The sequence below is a fragment of the Lutjanus erythropterus genome, chromosome 11, assembly GCF_056507025.1.
Source record: "Lutjanus erythropterus isolate fLutEry1 chromosome 11, fLutEry1.hap2, whole genome shotgun sequence".
In the NCBI taxonomy this organism is placed as follows: domain Eukaryota; kingdom Metazoa; phylum Chordata; class Actinopteri; order Lutjaniformes; family Lutjanidae; genus Lutjanus; species Lutjanus erythropterus.
In genome coordinates, this window is record NC_139327.1 from 4650411 (window position 1) to 4671068 (window position 20658).

The 20658-nt window shown below is 42.1% G+C and overlaps 1 protein-coding gene across 13 annotated transcripts in view; it reads left to right on the top strand.

Moving 5' to 3' along the window:
* auts2a (activator of transcription and developmental regulator AUTS2 a) overlaps window positions 1-20658 on the top strand; it is a 373611-nt gene that overhangs the window by 314237 nt on the left and 38716 nt on the right. For all 13 annotated transcript variants that reach the window (XM_084730512.1, XM_084730516.1, XM_084730515.1 and 10 more), the window contains one exon: window positions 19987-20035. In XM_084730512.1, the coding sequence (XP_084586638.1) occupies window positions 19987-20035 (49 nt within the window). The remainder of the gene's footprint in view (window positions 1-19986; window positions 20036-20658) is intronic.

Consider the following 20658-nt stretch of genomic DNA (forward strand, 5'->3'; position numbering starts at 1 on the left):
TCAGCAGTCATGAATCATCAGCTGAACAGAGAGAGACAGACAGCGGGTGTTTCAGGAAGAAAGCAGAGAGCACAGGGTCGTAGCTCAGTGCAGACAGGCTGCTGATGTGACTGGACTGGCCTGTTGTATCTACCTGGTTTTCATTAAAGCAAAAGATGAGATCAGGGAAGTGCAGGAAGCATCAGTCTTCAGGTTGTGTGTGTGTATGTATGTGTTTGTGTGGTTTCATACTGTGTGGCTGTATTAGCAACAATGATAGCTATCACTGCTGAGAAGGGTGATATCAGGCCTCACAGCTCCTGAGGGGCATTATTATCCTAGAGTGATCTGGACTGAGGGGTCAGACTCTGACACACACACAAAATAAGCTTTTGGCGTCCTAGCAATGAAAAATGAGACAATACTAGCTGCATCCATACAATATAGGCTTTATATTATAGATTGTGTTTTCATTTTATAAACTGTATATACAAGGGATGCACACAATAGCAGGAACTCTATAGAATATAATGCAATCCAATACAAGACTGGATGTGTCTGTGATGGCTGCCTCTGTGGTGAATGAAATGTGTTTTATAGAATGATTGTTCAGTGATATCTACAGACTATAAATAGTGGACGGAGCAGTGGCAGCTGTTGAACTTTTCTCCAGGGGGAGCTATAGCAAAAATCAGGCAAACATCATAAGGTATCGGACCAGTGTATTTTAATGTACGAAAAGGGCCTTCATTAACTAAATGAATGTGTTTTATAACCTGATGGAACTCGCTTATTTAAGGTAAGTTAAGGTACTTCAATTTGTGCAAATCCTTTATAATAATTATTTATTTTTACAATTTATGCTGAAAGACTAAAGTAAAGCAAAAAGTACCCAAATAAGTATGAAAGAAATCTGATACCACAAACTTATAAAAACACTAAAACCTATTAGAAAATGACAAGATTTAAGAATGAATAAATTAATTAATTAAAAATTGTCATCTTGTCGCTTAAAATTTTCTTTTTGTGCATAAATTCTCCCTGAGGGATGTAAATATCTCAGTGACTCTGTGGTTAAATGTCTTTGACAGGTTTATATAACATACCTACTTTAAGGTGTCGCCCACTTTTCTGCATAAAACAGCAACTATTTCAACATCTGTAAAAGACTAAAACCACACATTCAACTTCTGTCATCTCTAGTGGGGGAATGTAACTAAGTACATTTTACTCAAGTACTTTACCTTAGGCCAATTTCGACTTACATCCATATTATATTACTCTGTATTTCTACTTAACTTTTTTACTCCATTACATTTACCTGACAGCTGGTCCCAGTGTGAGGCTGAATTCCACTGTCACTATGTTCTCCTCAGAGAGTTTATCATCTTCCTCTCATTGTTGTTGCTTTATGATGTCAGCTGATCAGGTTCTTTAAGTCTGAGCTTCTCTTTTAATGTTCTCCTCTCAAAACACATTGTTTATGGTGACTAAACGGATTTTATGACTCCATTCTAACAGCTAATGCGCTAAACTCTTCCAACTGTCAGCACATCTCACTCTGCTGTATTAATTGTCAGATGCAGACCGAGGCAGTCGTTGGAAATTGAAGTGCTCGCCGTTGCCACCCAGAGGTTGATGATGTGTAAACCAGCAGCATTCAGATGAATGCTGAGGGTGCAGGTTCTGTGCACCCCACCAAGCTCCTATCTCTTGTATTGATGATGAGGATCGAAATGCACATGTACAACTTATAGCAAGAGTAAATGGACAAAAAAATTGCGCCCCAAGCCAGAATTATGTGGCCTATCCGTAACTTTAGACATCACACAACATTTTTAACAACACATTTTAGTACAGATTATACATTTTACTCATTAACTACACATTATTGTTGTTGCTCATTTAAGAAATATATATATTTTCAAGTAATTAAGTCTTCTTCACTTAAGTTTTAGGATGTGGGGAAGGTGGGGCAGTGCCCTAATGTCCTCTGTTGACCAGCCGCCACTGGTATCTGAAAAGTAGAGTCAATGCGGAAGTGCCTTAAATCTGCATTCTTTCTCATGCCCATCAGAGGCCGACTCCATTGGTTGCAAAAAGAAGTCTGATTTTATGGAAGCTTGTGAGAAAATAACCCTACTTCTCACTTGATTTATTACCTAAATACAGATTTTCCTAACAAGTTAATGGTCTAAATTGTTAGTTTCAAGTCTTCTCCAATACAGCATGATGTTCATTTAGAGTGAAATAGACGATCAAGCAGGGTATGCTTGGGGCATGGCTGCCATAGTCACCTGTCATCAGGATAGAGACAAAGCAATGCATATACATGGAGTTTTTATCTGACAATTTTGACCCTTTCACAATGTGTTTCAGTTCATAAAAGTTAATTGTAGCATTTTGGTTGCCTAAAAATGCCTTGCTCACTGTTGTACTAAGACACTCTAAGGAGTTGGCTGTTCATTTCTTACAATAAGTACATTTTATTGTAATTCTGTTTCCTCATTAGCCAAAACTAGCATCCCAATTAATATCACAGTCTACAGAGAAATAGCATTATCTAATAACTTGGCATTTGCTATGCTAACAGTACCTGTCCCGCCGCTCTGTTAACCATAGGCTGTCCACCTCTCACTCCTCCCCAGCTCCTTTTTTTTTTAAATTTATTTATTTTATTTATTGTCAATTGTATGAATATCAAAATTGCTTGATTTCAGTGTGGTGCTGATGGAGACTTTTGCTTGCCAGTTTTGGTCCATTAATACAGCACAGATCAACTCATGCTTCTCCTGAGCACCTTGATGAGGAGCCCCCTAAGGCATTTCAGACCCCAGCTGGCTCATATTTGTTTCAAAACACATAACCATAACTTGTCTAATACAGCCCATTTGACCTGTTTCTCTGATCCCCAGTACTATCAGCCATAAACATCTAACCTATATATAGCTCTCTCACACACTGGCCTTCACATGTCTCACAGTTCATTCTACACTGCATTTCAGTCAAATGTGAAAATTTGAAATTGGTCATTGCATTGTACTGGTTTCACAGTAGGAATCATAATTGTTCATTTTAGTTTCAGATGGTCTTCCATAGAATCTGCCTAGTTCACCTCTGCACATAATGTGTACATCTGTGTTTCTACAGTGGTTCAAATGTAGGACGAGGTCAAGCGCAGAGTTGGTTCATGTAATAGAGTGAGTGTTCTCTTGGAAGAACAGAACCGCTGAGTATTTCGTGTTAAGGAGGTGGACAGTGGGAGAGGCAGAGGGAAATAGAGGGAAATAGAAGACTAGATAGTGAATGCACAGGTCTTTTTTTTCATGGTCTCACAGGTCTGTGTGAGTTGACATTTTTGGGGGAGAAATCAGCCATAGAGATGTCTGCCTTCTCTTGAACATAATGGAACGAAATAGCACTTGGCTTGTGGTGTTCAAAACTCCACCGAACTGCACCCGCCATCACTGCTAGCTAGCTCAGTGATGCTTACAACTCAGCCAAGGAGGATGCTAGCTGCCCTTAGATGGGTATGGACTGTGAATATTGCAAATTTACAACAATCTCCCAGTGCAATATAGACCTAATTATATAGTTATATAGTAGTTAATGATTAGTTTGTCTGAACTTTGTGGCCCCCTTGTTAATTAGCCACCCCATTCTTCATCCACCGTGTAGAATACACTAATTGTATGTCCTCTGGCTGGTTACTTATGAATACCAACTGGACACTCTGCTCATAGCATATTACTACAGATTCAGTGCCTAAAGTAGAAGCACTATTTTTTAAAGATAATGTAAATTATGAAATGCTAGATTAAGCATCCTTTTATACAAATAGAAGGATTTAGCTATATTTGTCAGCAAAGTCACTTTATTACCACAAACTGCCTATCCCAGCAATGGCAAAGAAAATTCCCAATTTACACAGTATCCCACCTGGAATGATACAGTCCAGAAGTGCTTCGCTACCCTGCTCTGCCTGGGCTCATGGCTGAAGATAGATGAGTTCATTTCAAATGCTCTTTCTGTGTCTGGTTGTCTGGCTGTCTGTCGGTCGGTCTCCCTCTCTCTGATGAAGGTCTCATCAGAGGGTTAGTCAGACACTGAGGGAACGGTTTCATTTTCCCCTCATTACAGCAGGCACTGGAGAATCACTGAGCTTCAAAGCTGCTTGATTGCATTATCAGGCATTTGGTGTAACACAGGAATAATCTGTGCCATGTGACAGGGGAGTTAGGCCAACATTACAGCACTGGGCTGGATGGAGTGAGACTGGACCTGAGTATCAGACCTGAGGTTGATTCATTTACTGTACAGATTCTAATGTAATTTACATAAACTAATACATTGGAGATATGTCTGATTGAACTTATTGCACACGTTGACATTTTCTTTCCAAAATGATTTATTCAGCATTATTAACCCAATCTTTTAATCATAGTCAAAATTAGGGATGTTAGTTTTGGCTAATTTTGCTAACTTAAGCTAACTGGTAAATTTTTTTCTTTTTAAAGAAAAAATGACAAAATGACATAAAATACAAGAGGCAGCTATTTACCCATGTCGTCACTGCACTAATCAGTTTCTAAACAAGCATATTTAATGGCGTCTGGCATATGTCTGACAACCTTCAGTTGATGGAGAGGATGATGAAGATGGAGACATTGGAGTTAGGAGCACACTAGACTGCATCCGATGAGGTGACAGTAATTTGTGATGTAGCTTTCTGTCCAGCAGTCACTGGTCAGAGCTAGTTTTTCTGCCCTGGTTACTTTCTCCTCAAAGTGTTTTTCAGTGCATTTAGTCTCAGTAGCTCTTGATGGCATAACATACCCTGATTAGAGGTGCCAAACTAGCCTTTTGAATCAATCCCCCTCTAATGCACTGATTGGCAGAATATTGGTCTCAATCATTCAGCACACCAACTGGGTGATGGCCCCACACCAGGACACATCACACTTTTCTCCCCCCTGCAAAGCAGCAATGTGATGTCTTTGACTGCGAGCCATCCTCGGACATGGCAGCCGCGTGCTTGTTCTTAATGTGGTACAGCATAGTGCTAGTACTCCTATTAACTGAAGAGCAGCATCATACCATGTACAAAATGTATCCACTCATACTGCCAGCTAGCAAACCCATTAGTGGATTGTGTGCATATGCAAATTAATCTATAGACTGCCATGTGTTAAAAATATTTTCGTTGACATGCCATTTTTCTATATATACATTTTTACACTTGATGACTGCCTGCAGTGTGAGAAGGGCTGCTCATAGTTGCAAACCCACAGTAGATTATCACTTGACTCAGCTCTATGAACATTTTGCCGTCTTGGTCGTTTGGTAAAGGTTCTCACTAATTTCAAAGTATTCAGTTTTTTCACACCAAACTTTTAGTGTAGAAGTTCTGATAAAGTTACTACATGCTATAGTAGACAAACAAGTTAGCAACTTGTTGGTAAAGATAATTGAGCATTTAGCAGCTCTAGAGCCAGATACTTTTCCCAGGAGTTTGAGAACCAAAGTTTAGCAAAAAAGAGAGTGAATATTGGACTCACATCCATGAAGGGGCCAGAAACATGACTCTAAATCAATGTTTCTGTTGCTCCGTATGTTCTGGTTTACTTAAAGTTTGAAATAGGATGTCAGTTTGTGTGCTTACAGCTACCTAATTACAGTTGGCCAAAAAAATCTGTTAATGAAGGTTGAAGTGCATCTGTCTTTCCTATTGCTTTGTTTAATGTGGCAATGGACAGACAACAGTACATGACTTGTCTTCACTATTTGGAGTAATTGTTACAAGTAATCTAAAGTAAGATGCTCATCTCATCCTGGAGTGCTTTATTTGTTATGTTGGTGCTTTCAAAGGTCAAACGCTGACAATCATTGTTTATCACTCCTACAATCATTATCGAGATCGGACGCAGATAAAGAGCTATAAAAGAATTGTAATTATCACCATTTTAGAAACGGTAATTATGGGCATCATTAGCATCCATCATTATGTTTAAGTGGGGCCATGGTCCACTAAACGAGTGTTCATCCTGCTTTTTATCTGCTCTCTTCCATCACTTTCTCAGTGTGGTGAGAGGCAACATTAGAGGACGTTTTGGAATCAGGGCCAACTTAAACAGGGGTGTCTAGTCTGCCTTTTCCCACAGGCCAACAGCCCCCTCATTCATTTTTAATCAGGTTTCACCAAAGCCTTCACCCCTCTGTGGTTCACATCAGCTTGGAAATAGATCACAGATGTTGATATCAGACTGAGTGGTTTTCTTCTTTTGTCAGCTAAGCATAAAAGTGTGGACAGTATGTGAATTTGTAGAATGAGGGTTGAAGGACAGTTCACAGCTTGTCTCGGGGAACAGAAGAAACAGAGCTCGACTGAAATGAAAGTGAACTGACAAAAGTAGGTTACATTTAACAATCCCTGCTGATAGACATCCACCTGGTATTCACACTCTTCATAAGACATAGCACAGATCCAACTGCAAGCGGCTAATGTTTGTATTCAGCAGTGTAACAGTGGAGTCATGCACAACGTCTCAACCACAGCTTTCCTGTGGATGAATTAGTAATGCTAAAAGATTCCATTTCGTCTATCTAAATGCTGTGTGCAGCGCTCAACCTGGTTAATATAAGGAGCCACTCAATTTTTCATGCCCATGCCAAGTGTAGCCTTCAATTTAACATGCGCTTTTAATCCTGGGAGTGCTAAATTGCTTTTTAATGTCGAGGAACATGGTGTTTTCAGAGTAACTCGTGAAAAATGCATCAGCAATATGCAGAGCAAATCAGATCCAGTGTTTTTTTTTAGGGTAAAGAAACAAAGCAACACCATAGCAAAGAGGAGCGAAACCAATATGTTGTTTTGACACATCTGTCACCTCAGGGGCCTCAGGAGGACACCTCCTGCAGGCAGTGATGATGTGTGTGTGTTTGTGTGGGTGCGATGGTGTGATTAATTGCATGTGTCTTGCCATGCGTGTCTGTTGTGTGTATTTTTTTGTGTTGCATACATGCAGATCACCAGCATATGTCTGTACATAGGAAAACATGCTGGATGGTATGTCATATATGTACAGTATGTGTGCCCTTCCTCCATGTGTGAATTCATGGGCAGTGTCAGGTGTTACTGTGCCTGAAGCGATTGTGGATGACAGGTGTTTGCAGGCCTCTCTGGCCCTGTTAGATTCCCCTGCAGACCGGAGGCTTTAGTGGAGTCAGAGCCTGGACTCCATCGAGCATGACTAAAAGACGCTCCTCTAATATCCCTGGTCAGAGAGTCAGTGAACTCACTCTGAATTACTTCCTCAGGGCCAGCCAACCAACCGCCCTCTGTTATCACGTAACAATGTGGCCATCGGAGCAAACTAATCAGCAGACAGCAGGGGAAAACACAACCAGGGCTGCTTCTGCTAACAATTCAAAACCTCTTCACTGAAGCTTGCCAAAAGGATTTAAAATTAAGACACAATAAAAACACATTGTAAAAAATGTGATGAAAAGACATTTCAGATCTTGGTTTCATATGCCATTCAGACAGTAATGACTTTAGAAGACCAGACAGCGGGTTAGTAGCTTCATATGGTGGCGCTTTGTGCAAAGTTTGTGTGTATACACACAAATAACAGGCTGCATTATTTCACATGCAAACTGAACAGTTTAATTACAGTGGGAATAAAAGTTTTACTGTTGAGTTTAGAGTCTAAAGTCTGTGTTAAACCCCTTGGCAGTGAGCCTAAAGCATGTTTGGCTACAACAGTGTGATCACTGTGGAGCGCAGTATTGTTCATTCAGCCTTTCATCAAACTGAATTAAAAACTTTATTATACAACAAACTGTTTACCCCCTGTGTCAGTGGACCCAGCACAGGCTGGGCCAAACCGCAATTTCCTTCAGGGAATTGTGTGTGTGTTTGTGCGGAGTGTGTGTGCATGTTTACCTGTGCAGTCAGGCATGTGAGTTGGGGTCAAGCTGTGTGTGGTGCTGCAGCTTTCTCTCTGGATAAGCGACGCAGCCTGTCCCTGTTGCCAGTGCAAATCCTCTTACAGGCTGAGTGTGTGTGTATGTGTGTGTGTCAGCCAGAGAGAGAGTGAGACAGACAGCAAGCTGCCCCAGATCATCTTGTTGAAGCTTGGTGTTGGTAAACACAGTACATGGTAAGCCCAGCTGAGACAGGCACTGATGATTGGGCTTAGCGCTGGCTGTGGCCTGGGTGGCCCTTAACACTGATGGCACCCTGTGGCCCCCACTGACAACCAAAACACAAACTCACACACATGCTGAAAGAAAACTTTACTTCTAAGCCCATGTCACTCTTTGGTCACACACAATGTATAATAAACTTTATTTATATAGCACTTTTCTTAACATAGTTACAAAGTGCTAGAGCTAGAGCCTGACTGATATTATATTGGTTGACCGATATTATTGGCCTGATATTGGTCTATCATAGTTGTATCAACATATAGTAGTATCAGCATAGATGTTATCCTGTACACACCTGTATGAAAAGTGCTTTTTAACAGAACATTAGGGATGAACTATTTTGAAAATATATCTAAGTGTGATTATTTTGACTGATATTGCAATTTGCAATATATAAAAGAAATGACAATTTTTACATCATTATTCTTACTTTGATTGTAAAATGTGAAAATGACTGGTGTGATTTTCAGGAATCTGTACCAAATGAAGATGGTTTTTTTTTTAAGTCTGTGGAATCTTGGATGGAATTTGTAGAACAGGATGTCTCTGGACAGTTTTTTGACACATATTTTTGTCTTTAACAAATATTGCATCTCCTGCGATTTGAAAATTGCAGTAAGCTATATTGCCATTTCGATAAAATTTTGATTAATTGTGCAGCCCTGCGGAAGATAATGTAGTTTTTTATTTGTCAGCTTTACAGGCAGCATTCTGTGTATATTTGATCCTTTTTCTTAAAGGTCCAGTCACACATATAATAATGCAGGAGAGTGGCCATCATCTGCCGAGGCAACCATCTTTGCTATTTAACCACTCCACTTAAATTTGCCCATGTGTAATTCAGATTTTATTCATAAGTTAATTTTGCTTAATTTTTTATTTATAATGTGTTTATGTTAATAACATATAATGTTATTTTGGACTGTTGTATTGTAATGTTTATTGCTAAACTGTAAAATATCCTGCATTCATTATATATCTTTGTCTGAAGTGTTAACCACTTCTAAGGGATCATTGCAAAAAAAGTTCATGTATATGTACAATATATTTGTATATCACATTTTATATAAAGAATATTGGAATTTTTTGACTTCCTAATACTGGTATCGGCCCCAAAAATCCAGTATCCATCAGGCCCTCCCGTATGGCTCTCCTGGTATCGCTTTAATAACACAAACAAACTCTAAGGTGGATGGTTTAACACAATTACATAAACACAAACAACACACCCGTTCACTAAGTATCACACACACTTTCAGAGAGAGCTCTATCTGTGCCCTGGGAGCCTGGGTCCACTCAAATAACCCCATGGTGAATGTGCTGCTGTCAGGCAGCCAGCAGGGCAGCCTCACAATGTGCACATTTAGGACCCAGAGCCTGACGGCAGCGCAGAGTTTGTGGAGGAAAGCGTGGAATGTGTCCCGCGGGCAGATGCAGGCCGCTCTCAAAGGCATCTCTATTACAAGCAGACAAGTGGGGCCTTATGTCATGGTCACCAGCCTCAGAGACACATTTCCAGACTGGTGCCCCGCGCCATGCCAGCACGCGCCCTCGTGGAAATCTACTGGCCCACACTGGGCTCCACTTCACTGCTGGAAGCACACATCGTTCACATTTACTGATCTGATAACCAAGATTGTTTACTGCAAGAGCAAAGTCATGAGTGCTTCAGTGAGTGTTCCTTTGTGATGCCTTTGACGATAATGAACAGAAATAAGGGTGTGGCGAGCTGTGATGTGCTTTCATTTGATATCATCGTACTGTTTTTGTGACATCTTGCAAAATCTTCCATCAAAATTGCTTTACTCTAACTGAAGCTGGGTACCAGCAGTGTGATTTGGAGCCAAACATGACAGCTCTGTTCAGGTCTGTCTTCCGCCGGTGGCCTTTTATCGATAGTGACAGATAAAGAGGCCTGTGATCTTTTGAAGCACCAAGCACCAGCGTTGATTACCATCCCTGCTGATAACGCTGCATGCTAATCATTGTAAACATCATGTTGTGGCTTTGACACACTTAGGCTTATCTGTAATTGGTGTAATTGTTACTAGCATTTAACGAGATCTTCTTCCAGATATGCTGAGTGCCAAAAGGGCCCGGGTACGGGAGAGGCTCCCTCAGATCTGCCTCGCTGATGGGGGCATTAGATCGACACTAACTCTTCTCGCTGTGCTATTAATGAAAGGCAGCCACGAGCCAGAGCGCAAATCCGATAAAAGGGGCTGGAGATGAGGGGGTCATGAAATATTTAAATATACAGGGCTTCAAAGCGGAAGAGGCCTCCCGTTCTTGTCAACAGACAGACCCCCTGCAGTCCAGTCGTGGCCCCAGTCTCTGGCCCGCAACCAGCTCCACATGTAGGTCACAAAGCACCAGCTCACTTTTCCGCTGTACGGACACCACCAGGGGAAAGGAGGGGATTCACAGATGAAATTGCTCCTGTCTCCATAGACTCACACGGACAAACACAGTCCTCTTCTTGTTCAACCAGTCTCCCATGTTCTAGTGTTACACACAGGGGGAGATGAGCAGCAGAGGGGCAATGAGGTCAGGGAGGATATCCAACGCTTGTCTCAGTGGACTCTGACATGTTAAAACACTCTGTCACATTATCAAGACTCACACAGACAACCTTTTTTAACCATAAGGCCCCTTTCATACAGAGAGTTCAGGTTTTTACAGAGTGTGGTGTGGAAAAAAGAAGTCCCTTTTTTGAGGATCTCTTGAGGGGACACAGCATGGATCACCTGTCAACCACTGAGTGACAACGAGTCTGAAAAAACAGTCATCCCCTGCTACATTTTCATTGTGATGGGTCACAGATCATCTCTCTCTCTTGTGATGTACCAAGCATCTCATATTCGCCTTGCTTTTTTTTTCTGTCTCAAAGGGGCCTAAACTTCCCGTTTCTCTCTCTCCCATCGTTCAGCCCCCCAGCAGGGAGGCTACTGTAGACAGAACAACGACCTTATTTAGCTCAGGCTCTGCAAAATGCAATTAGAAACCCCTCAATGGCCAGTGGGGGCCTGGGACGAGACGGAGGGAACAAGAAGGACAGCAACAGAAAGAGAAAAAAGGGAATGGTGGGGGAGGGCGGGCAGAGACCTCCCTGCTGTCTGTCACCCTGCTGGCTTTTGATGTCCATGGCCCATCTTGTGTCCCCCTAGAGAGCCTATCATCAGGCCCCCACTCCGGAGCTGTTGAGCACAGAGAGAGCCTTGGAGAGGCTTGTTTGAGTGGAGCGCAGGGGGTGCGGGTGGATGACTGGGGCTGTCTCCGTCAGTGCCTGACAGAATGGTCTTGACGGAGCGTTTCAGAGGCCTAATCCCTCTGACCATACTCCTCCAGCCGGGCGAATCGCTCAGGGGGTCTGCAGAGGGTCAGACAGGTTTTAATACAAGGCCTTAGTGGTGATTTCCTCAGTGCTTTCCTGTAGTCATTTCTTTTTAAAAGACACAGCAGGCTGTTTCTCTCCTCTCCTTTTCTTCCCCGCTACCTCACTGTTTGGCTCCTTCCCCCACTCCGTCATGTCTGTCTCCCTGTCTCCTCCTGTTTTGTTTTTTTCTCCCGCTCTCTTCCTCTCTAGTTCGTCCTCCTTTATCTCCCTGCCTCCCCTTGTCTCCTCGCTCCCATCGCGCTGCCGAGAAGAAAGAAACAAAAAGGGAAAATATTATCCCTGCCAGCGCAGTTGCTCTTGCTTAGTATTAAGTCAAGGCCTCACGGGGGGTTCCAGCACCACGGCTCTTTGGTTGTAGATGTCTGCTGGGTCCCCGCAAATATAAAGACATGCAGATTAGGGAGAAAAATTAAAGCTGGGGGTCCGTCATGCAGCGGGTTATCTGTTAAGGATGTTTTGTCTGTCTGGGATGTAGCTCTACTGTAGAGCTACAGAGAGAAAATTGGGGTCAAATTAAAAGAGGCTTTATAAGCCTTCTTTTCTTTGTCATTGAGATCACATGACACCACAGCTTGATGAGGTTATACTGAATAAGCTTATCGATGAATTCGTATGACAAGCGGCACCGAATCTTGTTTACACTGTTGTTTCCAGTCAGCCAAGAAAAAAGAATATTATAAATACATAGAAATATATTCAAGGACATTGACGTGATGTAGAGATGAAAGTAAACATCACAAACAAATAATCTCTTAAAATACAGCACATTGAAATTCAGATTTCCCTGTCACATGCCCAGTTTCAAACGCACAGAGAATTCATTTTCTCACTCCATTAAATCTCCATGTAAACATTGAGTGACGGAGCTATAAATAAGGATGCAGATTTGGCCTTTAAAATAATTTGTGCTTGGATTTGGGAATTAGTAATTATACTGACATTAAATGAAAATGTTAAAGGTAAATCATGTCTAATATGCGTAGTAGTGTGTGTGCGTGTGTGTTTTGAGGCGTGTAGCACATATGCTCCTTTCTGTTAGGAGGGGAGGGAGTGATTGACTGGTCTGAAATTATCCACGGCATCGCAGCCCACAGCCCACATTCCACAGCAATGTCTGTAATTTAGGCAAAAGGCTCTCCATTTCTCTTGTGACTGGGCAGAGTGGTGTTGAGGGGGTGTGGGTGTGTTGGAGGGGGTTGCATTAGGGGATGTAACCAAAGCATTTGAGTCAGGGAAGGTTAAACCAATTTTCTTGTCTGCATTGTTTTCCAAAGAGAGTCCCCCACGGCAGCGACATTAGACTGATGGCCAGTGAAGTAGGTTCGTTCCCGCTGACAGGCCAGTTCTTTCTGCGCCCGCAATGTCAACTGGATCTGATTATTGCCTACCAGATCCAGATAATGTCTGCCATTGATCAGGCCATTTATCTTGAACTCCTACGGCCCCGGCCTGCTTTCAGAGACCACGGGGAGATAAGCAGATACAGATAAGCAGATAACATAGTCTCTACAGGCTTTTAACAACCGGAAGAAATACTTATTCCGCTGCTTCCCTGGCTGACATATGATGTGAGTTTCATATCTCTCAGCTCAGGAAGCTTTATTATAATACAAAGGATCTGCTTTTAGAGGTATCGTCATTGGATCAGATAGATGCTTTCATCCCTGCGTCCGTCAATCTTCCTAAATGTTCCCGGAATGCCAATCACATCCCATGTGATAAGCACTGGTTGAAATAAGCGGGGAAGGATTCATTTTTGGCATTGTTATTTACAGGTTTAATATTGAAAAGCGTGTCTGTGCTAATGCAGATGGAAATTCTCAAGTCCTTAAATCTCTCATTCTCTGTCGGGATGGTTGATTGATGCATTTTAACAGAGAAGACTGTCAGCTTTTCCAAAGGCTTTTTCTACTTTTGGCATGCTATGGTGTCCCAGTTTGTATAACGGTTTTTAATGCTGGGTGCATTTGTCTTTGTCTGTGTGTGTGTGTGTGTGTGTGTGTGTGTGTGTGTGTGTGTGTGTGTGTGTGTGTGTGTGTGTGTTTGCATGCACAGCCATGTGTCATCCCCACATTAATACTAGCAATGAGTGACAGATTAATTTATGTCTGGCTACGTGTCTGAGGAATTGGGAAGAAAGGGCCTGTCAGTGCTGCTTGTCGGGAGGGGGTAGAGATTAGAGCCAGTTGTCATTGACAACCCAGTTGCAGGCTCTGGGAGATAAGGTCAGATGTAATGACTGTAAAAAAAAATAAAATTAATTTAAAAAAACATCCTCACTCCGCCCTCGAAAGGCTGGTAGGAGAGGAAATGTTGGCAATTGCAAGTGTGTGGGTTTATGTGTGCAATTAGAAATATTTCACAGTTCTTAGGTTGCACTGCAACATTTGGACATTTCAGATCTGAACCAACAAGGAGGGTGTGAACTAATCCCACCCCCTCCTCTGTGAAGACAAGGATTTATTTTAAAAATTCCATGTAAAACAGGTTTTATTTACTTAGAACTGTGTGTAGTACATGTCTTTATCAAGCATTATTTTGTTTCCAATAATCAGATTATTGTAAACAGCCACTGAAACATAATGAAACATGATCAATGAAGCATGATGTTTGCCTGCCTGCCAATCATAATGTATCCACGTGTTAAAAATCCCCACTTAGAACACTGGTGTTAAATCAAATGATGCATCTGCTGTTTTCTTTTGAGTTCACCTGTTTTTATTCTTTCTTTCAAGTATAATCAGATTTTTAGGGTGGATAATATAGAAATATTATTACTATAAGTCATAATTGCTATGTCTCAACAAATATCAGAAGGATCACTATTAACAGTCTGTGTAAGATTTAGGAACATTTATTGGCAGAATATGTCAATGTCATATGTCATATAATATTCATAAGTATGTTTTCACCAGTATATAATCTCCTGAAAATAAGAACTGTTGTATTTATATCATTACTCTAGAATGAGCCCTTTATATCTTACTCAGGGTTCTGGTACCCTTCCATGATGCCTGCCATGTTGCACCGCCATGTTTCTACAGTAGCCCAGAACAAACAAACCAAGCACTTGCTCTGCTTTTCGTGTTTTTTGTTTTGTTTTGTTTTTTGCGAGTTTCACAGCCACTGTTGGTTCTCCTACATTTGTGGTTTTGAGTGAAATGTCTCTACAGTTATAGGCTGGATTGCATACCTGCTTATACCTGCTTAACATCAGCATGTTAGTGTTGTCATTTGTGAGCATGTTAGCATGTAGCTTGAAGAACCGCTATACAGCCTTATGGAGGCACTAGCATGGCTGTAGGCTACAGCTGGGTATCTGTACTGAGAGCCTTTAAGGTATCAACCAAAATAACTCAGTACTGAGTAGCATTGAAACTTCTCCAGTCAAACAATATCTTGAATCTTTTTTGTTCCCAGATCTAAAAAAAAAAAACTATTGGTATGGTTTTGCTAGCAACCAATCTTCTTCACATTAACTGCAGTTTAGTTGGCAGTTCAGCTATGGCTATCCTACATGCCTGTGGCAACCAGTGAAAATATAAAAGGAAAAAAGGATCATTTCAGGAACATTTCCATTCACATCATGGGTACCCGATGAAATCTGTATCATTTTAAGGTTATTAGTATTGGTACTGGTATTGTAACTTTTTTAAGGACAACCAGACCTACTGTAGAGTCAGTTTTGGTGACTTCTGTTTAACCTGTAGTCATTTGTCTACTTCAAGAGTTACAGTGTTTAACTCTCACACAGACGTTACTATGATATGAAAGTGTTCCTGAAATACACATCCACCTGAGATGGCTGCTGTTCACCGCTGATGATGACTATGTTCAATGTCATTAAGGAAATTTTCTTTCCATTTCCTGGCCTCTGCATCCAATCCTAGTTTGAATCAAGAGATTTTTAGCCCCTGTATGGCAAAGACAGAGCTCTGAGTCAACAGACAAACGTAATAAGAGCTTTTAACATATTACATTGCCGGCACTCATGTTACACTTATCAGTAATATTTCAAACGAGGGTAGATTTGGCATAATGGCAGGAAGGCTCATAAAGGCGAGCCGGTCCCCTGTGATTGTAATCTAGGAGAGAGTTCCTGTAAAATTAAACCATGGTTGTTGGGGGAGAGACAAACATGCCTCTGGTTTCTTTGAAGTAGAGAATCAGCGTCCAAAAAAAGGAATAAAAGATGACAAAATGTCAGTGTGAAGCTGATGGTCTATAGACAGAACTTACGTGCCCAGACAGCAATTACTGAGATACATTTCATACATCCAGACATTGTGTTTGATCTCAGTGCTTCATTCTCTTGCACAGACGATGTTTTTCTACGTGAAACTGTGCAGGGTTCTCATTTTTATGTGTGTGTTCATCTCTGCCATCGTTTCATTTGAATTAAAAATAATGTGCAGTGAGAGATCTGGACGCCGATTGTTTGGCAGTGTGGCTGTAATCACAGACTTGTGGTCGCTCTCAAATCTGATAATGACCATTTAAAATGGAGAACAGCAGCTTGTTCATAGCTGCTGCTGCTGCTGCTGCACGGGCCCGTGAAAACGACTGGTAGCCATTTTCTGTCAGTGGCAGTCGTATAAATACATATCTTGAAGCCAGCCATGTCATGCGTTTGAAGCCAAACCACGATTTGCTCTTGATGTTTCATCACAATCACCGCTTCAAACATAAGAATCTCTGTGATCTAATTACATGTAACCACAGTTAGTACATTTGCAACTAATTTTAGACATGATTTACTGCATTTCCGCTATGCTGATGCATGATCCGTGTCACTGTACAGCTAAATAATCTCACCGTAGTTTCAAAGATGTTTTCCCACAGCCTGTGCAGCAATAAGCCAGAGGTTAATGACTTCATTAGTTTAAGTTGCTCAATGCACGATGCATACATCTGTGAAACATACAGGATACATAGCAGGAGCATCTGTCTTGATGAACACATGCTCCTGTGTGCTGCTCCTTCTCCCAGGCCCTTTGTGACCACAGCCTTTATTCTCTGTAGCTGAACCAAGTGGCTGGATTTTAACCAGCCACCTGAGGCCAATCCCTCCCACCCCCTGATGGTACTTCACATTTTTTTGTTTTGTATGTTATTAGCAGCTATGCTAAGCCCATTGTAAGTTACTACGGATAGATCATTTTCTGCTAAATGTAAACGTTTGATTTTGACCAGACTGAGCATTTGACTGCAGTTTGGAGAACGGTGCCATAGTGTCAACTGTGGTGTGTGAGGATTTGTTTTGCCACTCTGAATCTCAAGGAACGGTATATCCCATTTCCCATGACTTCATGTTTGTATGGCCAGTCCGAGCTGGCCAACGGGCCCTCGGTCTCTCTGTTACCGAGGGACGGATTAGCATCTCAGCTATGAGCAAAGTCTGTTTTCTGCTCTGCAGTCGCTTGGGCTGAACTGGCAGGGAAAGACTTCGCAATGTGACTCTATTGTACATCCATTGACCTCCCAGCCAGTGGGTTAATGCTCATTAGACAAGCTATAGGATGTGAGGGTTTGCACTATTAAGAGGATTTTCCTGGAAAGCCCAACATTCGCCCAATCAGGATCAGGATTCGCCCAGTGTGAGAGGATGAGGCAAGGATGGATGAGTGTTGTTTCTTCTCAAGTAAACATTACTTTCAGGCCTGCAGTGTGAATCCTAACAGGATAGTGTCCCACCTTAAACCTGTGTGATCCCTTTTAAATACATACTCTGTGGCATCAAGACTGGGAAACGGCTCGAAGCTGCAAGACGCTGAGCCGTGCCAGCTCCAGCAATGCTGTTTTGTTGTAATTCTGGGTGGGCAAGCTAAGAAAAACAATTCCTCCAGGGCTCAGGGAAGTTATCACCAAATTATAAAGGTGGTAGTCATGATTTATGTCTTTAGTGTCAGACCTGGAAGCTTGTCAGGTCTGTCACCATGGGCCATGGAGAGCTCAAAGCTCAAATTGAAGGCTGAATAACCCAAAGTGCTTTTTATATTATCAGCTGACCTCCCTTCAGGCCAGCGGAGTGGTGGTTGATCCAGCAGAAGACAGCGCCTGTGGGCTGCGAGGAGGTGCATGCTGCTCATAAAGGAGCGTTTTGTTTTTCCTCCCCTCACGGTAGCAGCACCCTACTGGGGAATTCATTAGGGGCTGACATCATCTCACTCAGTACAGAGTGAAAGAAAGAATATATTTCTGCCTCAGCTCTCCCCTCCCTCCCTCCTTTCTCTCTCTCTCTCCCTCTCTCTCCTTCTCCTCTCTGCCTCCTTATCTTACTGTGTGCGCTGCCGTCTCCTCTTTCGCGCGCCATTTACGCAAAAGGAAAACGCGCTGATGTGCGCCTCCGCAACCGAGCTCCAAGCTTTTCGGAAGCCCAGAAACATGAGTGTGTTTGTGTTGTGAAGGAGCACGACTGAGGTTGAATTCAAGTCCGCCTGGAAATCAGGAAGTGGGAGGACCCGACCGTGAAGGCAGCAGCGGCAGCGGCACTCAGGCAGTCAGTCTCTGGATGAATGGGAGTTTGTGTGGTGCCTGGGAGCGGATGGGGAGAGGCTCTTGTGTGCCCACGACCGGGATCCGTCAGAGAGAGCGCGGCAGACAGGCTGTGCAGCTGAACACACAGCGGCAGCGGGCTTCTACCTGGTGAATTTGTGCTCACTGCTCCGTCTCTGTCTCCACAGAGGAAACTGGCAGTGCGCTTTGTTGGATTGGTTTGCTCCGTCGGTCGGACGCAGCCCCTCTCTGCGCACCGACACACAAACCCTCCCGGATCCTGCTTGTTACCTCTCACGGATATTTCCGACAGGAGAATATACGTGAAAAAACCCACATTGTGTCCCGAGCGAGGAAAGAAAGGTGGATCAAGGGATTTTTTTTTCTGTCTCTCTCGTCGCCTCAGCGCTGTTGCAGAAGCTCTCCGTGGCGAGACACATGGTTCCCTTTGTCCAAAAGGCGCAGTAGCTTTGTGAACGGCTTTGGATTTTTTTTTTTCTTGGAAAGGCTTCTTCTCTCTCCGCATGGCTGTCCTCAATTTAAACGGAGTAGACTTCGCCGCCTCTCGTGTGGATTATATTATTTGAAAAGCAGAATGTGAAACGAGGCCATATTTACCCGACCGAGAAAGTAATATCCTGACTTATTTGCCTCCTTGCTAACCTTGCCACATCAAAGGTATGCGCGCTGGCTCCGAACTGCTTCTAATCTGACATTTCATTGTGTGTGATGGTGTGCAAAATACTCTGAGTGGAATATTTTTAATAGTAATCATTTTCATGCCTCCTCTTGTGCTGTCATTTATCCTGCAGCTCTCATTGTTTACATTCTGTCAGTGTTACATTAGTCAATGAAGACCGGATTCATTACGAGATTTTAGATCCAGCAATAAAACAACATTAATATTGTTGTAAATCCACAGTATTCTTCGTTTTATTTAGATTTTGTTATTGCAATACTTAAGAGACATACGTTGGGATAAAAGGCACGAGTCGCTGTCAGTGGGCGCAGATTTTGAATATTCCTCTCATTAAGATTAATCTATCACAAGGAAATACAAACCTGCTGTAAAAGTACAGCACCTTAAATTATTTTGTTTTTTGGAATTTAGCATGTGCTAAATCCACACAGTAAACAGAAAATAATTTTATTCAGAGAAACCTGTCAGTCAGTCTTCTTCTTCCATGTGCAGCTTAACGGGTGTTGTCCTGTTTCTTTCCCTTGCAACCTGTAGTTACTTTGTAATATAATCATACATCATTCACCTAAATGTCCTGGCTGGCTGAAACATAACTAATCTGTGACTTAGTATTTTCACCTTTATAAGCCTTTTATTTTCTATTTCAGCTTTAAATCCCACCACTGCACATTTAATTCTAACACAGTGATGCTGTTGGAGAGCTGATGGAGTTGCTTTGTCGCGGAGCAACAGTGCCATCAAGTGGTCTGAATGTGAAGAGCCATTTGTTTTGTTTCAGTATGATACCCAATACTGGTTCTGATCAGGATGCTCAGGTTCTCCAAATAATTACGAACATCATTTAGGCACGACAGGATGCAGACAATGGATGTGTTTTGGTTGAAATGGATTTCAGATTTAACCATGAAAACTGAGAGAGTAAATTAACTCCAATTTGATTTATATTAAAATCATATCAAGTATCTTCCTGGGGTGAATTTAGGATTATGGTTCAATTTAAAATGACAGTTTTGTGACTTAAGTAAAATTCTAATTATTTATGATAACCAAATAATTTCCTCTCTGTCAGCAGTCATTGCTCTGAATCGTCCCCAGATGCTCTCTAGGAGTGGGCTCGGATATTTTGGTGGAAAATTATATTACGTTCAGGTTTTGCATTTTACTGTTTGTGACATGTTACTCATTCCGTTCTCCTCTTTTCCAGGTCTCCGATGCCAGCTCAGAGAAATTTTTCAGCACTGCTGCAGTTAAAGGTACTGATTTATTTTCTTCCTACTGTGCTGAAATATTGTCAGTATGATGGTGCAAGTGTATCGCCATTCCCCAGGTGTTATTACCCTGTAGAAATTGGTGTGCAGTGATTGTCATATTTATGTGTGGTCATTTAAAATGATGCAACAGCAATAATGCATCACATGAAGCTGATCTGGTTTACCCGGGAGGCACAGATTTGGACACTTTGACGAGAGTTGAAAATCTGTCTTGCAGATGGTACTTTATCAGATGCAATCATTACAATGTGAAAACTTCAGAGGTCATGTATGCTTTTGTCTTTAAATTTGCTGTGTCTAACATGTGACATGTATCATTGTGTAGTTTTGGTGGCCCTTTGCTGTAAATGTGCTGAGATGCACCAGAACTTGTTCTGCTGCCAGAGGAGGAGTAGCAGGATGTCCTAATGTTGCAGAGAATGAAGTAAGGGCAGGAGAGGCATCTGTTTATGGCCTCAGTGTGCCAACACCACATGTGACCTCATTATCAAGTCACTAATTTGCTGTTAAAAGCAGCCCCATTTACTCCAGCTCAGGGATAATGGAGGTGCCCCTGCGTGAATGGACATTCCTCTGTAATGGGGGGGAGTTACCACGCAGGGCAG